This window comes from Scylla paramamosain, chromosome 2, assembly GCF_035594125.1.
Source record: "Scylla paramamosain isolate STU-SP2022 chromosome 2, ASM3559412v1, whole genome shotgun sequence".
NCBI classification, from domain to species: Eukaryota; Metazoa; Arthropoda; class Malacostraca; order Decapoda; family Portunidae; genus Scylla; species Scylla paramamosain.
In genome coordinates, this window is record NC_087152.1 from 14,537,501 (window position 1) to 14,546,801 (window position 9,301).

Consider the following 9,301-nt stretch of genomic DNA (forward strand, 5'->3'; position numbering starts at 1 on the left):
TCTTTCTGCTTATCCACATGAAGTAACAGACGCACGGAGAAATCACTTTTAAGCTCTCACTTCTTGCAGATCATCATTGGCGCAAACTACCCATCAAACAATCAATTACTCAATCTGTCTGTCTATCTGTCCGTCTCTCCCTCCCTCCCTCCCTCCCTCTCTCTCTCTCTCTCTCTCTCTCTCTCTCTCTCTCTCTCTCTGTTTGTCTATCTATATTATATTTATCTACATATTTCTTCTCAGATACGGATCAGCCACTTTCCTGACGGCTGACGATGGTGACGGGGACCTGTACAACGCCTCGGTGTCTCTGAAGGGTCGCCAGCTGCTGGAGGTGGACCGCGAGGCCGGGGTGGTCCTCGGTGGGGCGTCACGGCAAGGGGACAGCGGTGCCTCTGCTTCCCAACGAGACTTCCACGAGGGTGAGGCTCAGACTTAATCCCTCATCTGTTTTCGTGACTCTCCAGAAGCTACGGATTGGATTAGTCAGACATTCGGTGGAGGAGGAATTAGGAAAAGGAATAATCTACCTTTACTTCCACGAGAGTGAAGTCCCGATTCTCTCCTTCGGATGTTTTAATTTTCTAGAAGCCACAGCGATTAGTTAGGTATTCGAGAGTTGGAAAAGAAATAGGGGAAGGAAACCAATCACCCTCACTTCCACGAGGGTGAGATACAGACTTACTCCTTCACCTACTTCAGCTGTTTTCGTGACACTCCAGAAGCCACATTGTTTAGTCAGGTATTCGATAAGTGGACAAAAAATAATAAAGAAAGGAAATCATTCACTTGCATTTCCACGAGAGCAAGGTTCAGACCCTCCAAGAGCCACAGAGTTGATTAGTCGGGTGCTTAAGAAGTGAAGGATGAAATGGGGAGAGGAATCATTCACTTTCACTTGATCCTCTTGGTTCCATCCATTCAAAAACAAATACCTTCCTCACACTATGTAGTATTTTAGTTTGTAGAAGAAGAATGCAGTTTCATGTTCCTCCTTAGTTTAGTGTCACTTTCAAAACTCGTCACTTTTACCTTTATATTTCCTCCCATTCACCTATCAGCAAAACAAATCACATGGCGACTTGAGCACATAAGTTAGTGCCAAAACTACTTCACCTTAGTGTTCAAAACTACTCACCTTCATCTGCTGTTCACTTTCCCTCCCATTCATTTCTCAGCAAATCAAATCACATGCACCATTATTTTTGCTTCCATTCAGTTGTCAGCTAAACAAACCAGATTCAGACTTGAGCACGCAATATCGTCCCCTCAGGTTGTCTCGATGACGTGAGAATATCCAGCCGGCCGGTGCCCCTTCCCCCTGCACTGAATAGGACGGCGTGGGCCCGCGTGGACGAGGCGAGAGGCGTGGGTGTGGATTGCGAGGCTCCCCCGGCGTGCGGCAACGTTACCTGTCGCTCTCCGCTCACCTGTGTCGACACCTGGAGGTCCTATCATTGCGGGTGGGTGCTGGGAGAGTGTACATTGAATGTAGATGCAGGCAAGTTTCAAGAAACTTATCCTCAACTTTTGGATAACCCTTTGGATTACTTTCTTTGGGGACCGGCACCTTCAATAGGCCTCTTATTATGTAGCCTTTTTTTGTTCCCCTAGACCAGAGTCTCCTCTTACATCCATAAATACGCACATAAATAGTAGTAGTAGTACAAACTAGTGTCACTGTTACCACCGTGAGCTAAGAGGGAGGTGTCGGCAGGTGCGGCGAGGGGCGAGTCATGGAGGAAGGGAGCAATCTGTGCCAAGCCCTGGACCAGTGTGACCACCGTCCCTGTCTGCACGGCGGCACCTGTCTGGCCGCTAACACAGGTACGACACAGAACGACACACACACACACACACACACACACACACACACACACACACACACAAAAGTTGTCTCCTCCAAATAAAACTCATCTTATTTGTTTCCCATAACTTTACCTCATCCAGCCTGGCATAAGGAAGACAAGAGAAGAAAACAAAGAACTAGCGATGTCTTATAGTTTGAAAGTTCGTCTCCTCAAAATAGAACTAATTTTTTTATGTTTCTATTCATCTCTTAATAACTCCTAACACTCTGGAATCTCTAATATTAATCATCCATATAGTTTCTGTTCCTTTCTCAACAAAGCCTAATACTCTTGAATCTCTAATAATCCTCTATGTGTTTCTATTCTTCTCATAATAAATCCTTGATTCTGGAACGTCTAATAATTATCTATTTCTCTTTTAACAGCACCTCGCACTCTGGAGCCTATAATAATCCTTACCTTTTCATGCCATCCAACATGAGGATTCACATGCAGTTGCTTGTCGGGTTACGGCGGACGGTACTGTCAGCTGCAGGGTCCGGGCGCCGCCTCGCTCAAGCTGTCCCTGGCTGGCCTCCTCGCAGTGCTGGTGTGGTGCACGCTGCTGCTTTGTGAGTCACACACTAAATCTCACTTCTTCCTCCTTGTCCTGACATCTCGTGATTGTATGGACATGTGGCTTGATTGTTTGTGTTTCATTGCTTGATTTTTGACTTGGCAGTAATCTGAGACAAGAGCGTGATTCTAACATAGTGGTCAGATAGACTGTAATAAGTGACTGCAGTTATTCGTATATAACTTTTTTTTGTTTTGTTTTATGTGCCAAGGAGACCAACTAAGAGCACAGGAAAAAAAAAAAGAGCAAACCATTCTCAAAAATTCAAAGAACTAGTGAAAATAAAGTAGGACAGTTTAGTTACTGACAGACTGACTGACCCAAGCTCCCAGTTAAACCTCAAAGAAAACATACATGTTACATAAATTCGCGTGTGTGAATAACATTTTTGTATACACTGCGAGAATAGAGTCTTCAGTGCGCCTTCTTTCAGCCTTTTTGTTGGCCTTAGCCAGAATCCTTTTTACACACACACAAAAAAAAAAAAAAAATCTAACCTCTCTGATGAAAGAGTTAACCAGTATTCTCAATCATTCATCCCTCTTTTTCTGGTAAACTCTGGAAGTCACTGCCTGTTTCTGTATTTTCTCCTTCATGTGACGAACTCTTGCAAGAGGAAGGTTTCAACCCTCCAATTTTGGATGATTTATTTTTACTCCTCTTTAGGGACCAACACCTCAATGGGCCTTTTTGTTTGGTTGTTTGTTCTTTTTGTTGTCCCAGAGCAGAATCCTCTCTTACATAAAAAAAAAAAAAAAAAAAAAACTTGACTCTACCTCTTTCTTCCTTCCCAGTACTGGTGTGTGCCGTACTCCTCCACCAGCACCACCGCCGCTCAGCACTGCGCAGGGGGACGGGGGACGGCAAGGAGTCCACCACGCCTGCTGAGACCAAAGGGCACGTGTCTCCATCGCCTTCTGACTGCCACGCTCCTTACCTACTGGAACTCCGCCTCCTCGCTCCCCCGAGAGGCAACAGACCAGCCTCGTGGAGCACCAACCCGAACATAGCAGGTGGTAATTCACGCACACGGGAGAATTGAGGAAGGAAGCTCAGTGAGGGAGTGACTGAGTAAAAGAAAAGCTAAACGAGTGGTTGAGATAAAAGGAAGCTGATTGAGTGATTGAGTGGGAAGGAAGCTGACTGAGTGAGTGATTGAGTGAGGAGGAAGCTGATTGAGTCAGTGATTCGTGAATTGAACTGCAACAACGGTCTCCCCCCACCTCTCTCTTTCTCTCCCCACCTCTCTCTCTCTCTCTCTCTCTCTCTCTCTCTCTCTCTCTCTCTCTCTCTCTCTCTCTGATAGAGCCATTTACTTAACACATTCATTCTAACACACAAGACGCATCGTTCCCTCTCGTGCCAGACGTGGACGTATTACAAGTGGACGCGGCCTCTGTCACCAGCAGCGTGGAGGAGAGAACACAGCAGCAGCAACAGCAGGAGAACCCCACACACCCCACGAACCGCGCGAACCCCTCCCAGGGCTCCCTCAGTAACCCCAGTAGCGCGGTGCCGGCAGAGGAAGGGGAAGCCGCAGCGGACAAGCAAGAAGCAGAACGGAGTGGCTGTGACGACCTGAGGAATTATGCTTACGAAGGAGGCGGCTCATCCCCTGGCTCTTTGTCCTCGTGTGAGTTAGACAGTAGTACGGTTTTGCGAGGGATTGTTTTTAGTTGCTATTTTGTCTCCCGCTCTTCTGTGTGTGTGTGTGTGTGTGTGTGTTGGTTTGAGATTCTACATATCATAGTCATGTGGTAGGTGCTTTATCAATCTGTTTTGTTGGCCTCCGGTTTGGAAATCTTCTTATTTATTCATTTATTTATTTTTATATCTATATATCTATTAATTTGTTTTATTTATTTTTAGCAGCAATTTAGTAAGTTTTTTCCCATCCATTTTTTTTTCTCTTTATCATTGGATGTCCTTTTTTCACATACACACACACACACACACACACACACACACACACACACACACACACACACACACACACACACACACACACACACACACACACACACACACACGGAGAGAGAGAGAGAGAGAGAGAGAGAGAGAGAGAGAGAGAGAGAGAGAGAGAGAGAGAGAGAGAGAGAGAGAGAGAGAGAGAGAGAGAGAGAGAGAGAGAGAGAGAAACTTTCCAAACATTTTCTCCATCCCTATTAGTACTCTAACCACCAATGTATCTCATCTACCTCACTCAGGCTTGGAGAGTTGCAGCGGCAATACTAAGTTTCTGGGAGGCTTCCGCGAAGTCGCCCACATGCTGGAGTCCTGACAAGCGATCGGCTCACACGCGACGACGGAGAAGGTTCAGGTGTCTCTCCCGGACGCTGTGCAGGAGTCAGGTGCCAGAGCGAGCGAGGAGGAGGTGAGCCTGGCCGCCCCTCTCACAGCGTCCCTGCTCGTCCCGGAGTATGCAGTGCCGTCCCTCACCAGCCAAGCCAGCGGGGACTAGCCGGACCTTTCGTTGCTGCCTCTTGGAATATGTCTATTTCATCATTGCCTTAAAGTTTCCTTCTCACGTATAGCAGAAATCCATTCTGGCAGATTCCAAAGCATCGTCGCCTTTGCTTGTCCCCCCACTTTTTTTTTTTTTTTTTTTTGACAGGTGTTTATTCATAGAGTAATTGCGTTAAGATGTGAGCAAAATTGGGACCATATTCTGAAATGGTTCTGTGCCGCTGCTGTACTACTTTCAAAAGGCTCTACAATGGTTGGAGTTACACAGATTTTTAAGGGTGTTTGTGTTTCTAGTGACATATTACCATGATTTGTAAGTACATTATTAACCGGAAAAAAAAAAAAACACTCTTAAGAATTCGGCTTATCATCTCTATGGCCTTTGAAAACAATCGTGATGAGACAGCAAAGCGTTTCAGAATATTGGTCAAAGTAGTGAATGTCGGGCCAAACATCGCAGCGGCTGATAGTGAGCGGGGATGACAGGCAACTATTTCATGAAGGCCTTTGAAGACTTAGTACTACTCTCATTCTTACGTAGCCTTCTGGTTAATTTGATCAATTACATGTACGAAACTCATTATACTGCATTAATTTTTAATTTTGGTGTATTCTTAGTTTAGAGCCATCCACCCAACCCAGAACTTCTTACGCCAATGTTCTTTGCTTCCATCCAGTGTCGCGTTATGAGGCAGGACTTTTCTTGACTCGTATTGTTGCGTGTTGCTGTCTATTCGTCTATTCGTGGTGTGAGGGTTTCCTTTAAAGGTTGATGTCACTGTTCAGTGTTTTGGAATCTACTGGAAATGAACATCTGCATGTTTTATATAATTCGTTTGTTTCGTAATATTCCACCATTTAATCACACAGGGATAATGTTTGCATTGCGGGAGCACCACATACTTAAGCTGATCATCATTATTTATCAGTCTGGATTGGAAAGTTGATGCCATGCCAACAATTGCCAACTGTATAATTTTTCCTTTCATGTGAAAACAACACGGACAAGAAAAACTTACGTCGCATATTTCAAACGCAAAATGAATAGAGATTCTGCCATAACAAGACAGGGTGACATGTATATACTTGCTGAATTTTTTTTACAGCGGGGATTATATTAATTAAAAGCTTGATAAAGAAGGCAGTTTATTAATTGAGTGATTAACAGCCCTGGCAGCATTTTGGTACATAACAGCAACAGGCCACTCAAGTGATGGTCGAGTCGAAACGTTGCTGTCCTTTCCGATGAAACAACCGCTGATATTTTTTTTTCTTGAATTTCCCTTTATCGTTGGACATGCACTTGTTACATCACGTATACTGTAGTAGAGAGACTGAAACACGCCTTGGGACTCACTTCCGTTACTGTATAATTATCATGTTGATGAGAATGTTTTGAATCATGGAGCGTACTATACAAAACACGGCAACTAATATATTCATAATGAAGGACAATACATCTGGCGAGAAGTAAAGTTTACCGAGCTATCAAGATTAGTTCAATGAAGAGACTGTAATCCTGCCACTGTAGTGCATAGTACTATGTCGTGGCTTTTCCTAATGAACATGAGTAATATCAATCCCTAAAATACAGGGTGTAATGCGAGTTTCTGCAAATACTAAAAGAGGTGAAAGAACGTGTAATTCTAAGTAGAAAATGTTCTATGCACATATGCATTTTAAGGTTTTGTTTACCTGTCAGAGGAGTTGAAAATGTATGAAAATGTATGAAAATGTGCTCTGCGTGTAGCTATGAAGTGACGGACAGACGGTTGCATTGTCGCAGCCTCGGAGGTGCCACTTGCTCAAATTATGAATGGTTTAATCTTATTTTTCTTGCAGGCTGTAAAATATTGCAGTATCTTGTAACAAGACAAACGGTATTAAAAAAGCTTGTAATTTACCGATAAGAGACAACACAACAGTATTGCAGTGTCTTGTAACAAGACAAACGGTATTAAAAAGCATGTAATTTACCGATAAGCCACAAAACAACAACATTATTGTGGTGATTAAAAGTCCTCCTGTAAAATGCTACGTGGCATCATCAAAGCGAGGGAGGAGAGGGGAGCGAGTCCGAGCGACATTAAAAACTACTGAATGATGATGCCACGTAGCATTTTACAGGAGTACTTTTAATCGCCGCAATAATGTTGTGTAGTGTTTATCGGTAAATTACATGTTTTTTAATACTATTTAATACGTCTTGTTACAAGATACTGTAATATTCCACAGCCTGGAAAAAAAATAAATAAATAAATAAAAAATAAATAAATAAATAAAATAAAATAAAATAAATAAATAAATAAATAATTAATAAGATTAAACCATTCGTAATTTGAGCAAGTGGCACCTTCGAGTCTGCGACAATTCAACCGTCTGTCCGTCACCTCATAGCTACACGCATAGTATACCCATACATTTTCAACTCCTCTGACAGGTAAACAAAGCCTTAAAATTCATATGTGTATAGAACATTTTGTACTTAGAATTACACGTTCTTTCACCTATTTTAGTATTTACAGAAACTCGCGTTACACCCTGTATATAAATACATTATATATCTTAATAATGATATGGTGGTTAAAAATGAATTGGGTGGTTGGCCTGTGAAGTTGTCCACCACGCATGTGCTAAGGTTGGGGTGAGAGGCGTAACGGAAACTCAGCGGTATGGGTAGGCAAGATTCGGTAACTTGAATACTCGCGATTCCGAGTCCTGAGGCTGGCGTGTTCGCTGAACTCAGTTCCATAAAAGAGTCCCGCTTTCCTTGGGTACTCGTAATCTGGTGGAGAGCGCGCAATGAGCACCAGATATTGAACTAGGCAGCCTGCTACTTAACGAATCCCAGTGTAATGTCGTGGACCGTGAACCGAGTCCGGCAACGCTCAGAGAATCTACTGAAATGCTGGATTCGCCAGTCTGTGGCCAAGCAAGTCCCAGTGTGAGGCGAGTTTGGGAATTGTGCAGATCTTAAGTTCAGTATTATTGATTATAGAATTTTAAAGTTACCGAATAATGACATTCACAGGATTTAATTAAGTTTCGATGCTTGGGTAACATTCTATCATACGTACTTTCTACTTGTATTTACAGAACTTCTGAAGCACATTCTTTGTTATAAGTAGTTCTTAAATACATTCTGTGATTTGTGATATATTCAGACACAACATTAACTGATACTTGTTGGGACTCAGTTAGGACTCGGATAGCAGATTTCGGACTCAGATCGCAGGCAGCCGTGGTGGACTCACCAGACTCGGTTCCGGAGTGGGGTCTTGCCCATCCCTACCCAGCAGCACAGTCGCTGCATGTTATCGAGCTATTCCAGCGGTAACTTGAAATTATATCAGTGACAAAAAATATTTTGATAACCTGGCTAATTTTCTCTGGCATTTGAAAATGGTTGAGGGAAGGAAGCGTTTCGTACCCCGAATCATTTGTCCGAGAGTAATTAGCGTTTTAGCAATCTAATCGTAATGACTAAATATGAACATCGTACAAGAATTAAACGTCTTGTTGACGGCGGAGTTAGCTGGTGTCTGCGGCTCTCATGGGAGACAAAAATCCTATTAGAGTTGCACGCTGTCCCAGATATTTGTGGCAAGTGCGGTACTTTTCATGATGGGGGCAGGAGTTCAAGCATTCCTATTGACTATAGAAGTGATTGCAGCGAAATGGATGTCTGATCAGTACATTTTATTCAAGTCCTTTTAACATTTGTTTTTTTGTAACTTATTTTCAGAAGTGAATATTTGTATAACGCTAACTACACAAATTGCACACGGCCTTGTATGAAATATTTGTTTTATTCTTGGAAATGTGCAACAATCATACGTCTACGTGACTGATTTCAACAACGGTCCCTTCAACACAGTAAAGTGTTAATGTGAATAGATTAGTAAAGGAAAACTATGAATGCTGTTTAAAACTGCATATCTCTATTGAATGTAATGGCTCGCACTGCCACAACTTTCGTATGGGGTGACTACACCATTACGCCTCTGACTGCCTCGCGATTGTAAATGGAGGACTGTTACCTCAGGAGTCTGGATAACACCACTGGCGACACTTCAACATTCGAGTCAACTTTACTAATCGGGTTGAAGCAGCGTGCAGAGAAGTCTTTATACTTATCTCGGTCTTATAAGACGGTTTGATCTTGCCAAGAAGTGAACCCAGTAAGGATGACGTCTCTAGGGTTGTTTGGGAAAGGTAAATGAGACCACCTCAGCATCTAATCGTCTGTTTATTATACAGTGTTACAATTTTTGAATATATAATACAGACCGAATTTGTGGACTCCTACAAAATATTGCTTTTCTGTGTTTCCCTCATTGGGAATTTGTCATATGAATACAAATAAATATCTTATGCACGAGTTGGATTATATACCAACATATGGATA

General features: G+C 42.8%; 1 protein-coding gene across 1 annotated transcript in view; it reads left to right on the forward strand.

Moving 5' to 3' along the window:
- The window catches only part of LOC135106935 (putative neural-cadherin 2), a 30,835-nt gene extending 21,534 nt beyond the window's left edge, over window positions 1–9,301 (forward strand). Inside the window, exons 9-15 of the mRNA XM_064016391.1 lie at window positions 244–422; window positions 1,274–1,463; window positions 1,718–1,827; window positions 2,294–2,422; window positions 3,222–3,440; window positions 3,794–4,060; window positions 4,635–9,301. Coding sequence (XP_063872461.1) covers window positions 244–422; window positions 1,274–1,463; window positions 1,718–1,827; window positions 2,294–2,422; window positions 3,222–3,440; window positions 3,794–4,060; window positions 4,635–4,708 — 1,168 coding nt within the window. The 3' untranslated portion in view covers window positions 4,709–9,301. The remainder of the gene's footprint in view (window positions 1–243; window positions 423–1,273; window positions 1,464–1,717; window positions 1,828–2,293; window positions 2,423–3,221; window positions 3,441–3,793; window positions 4,061–4,634) is intronic.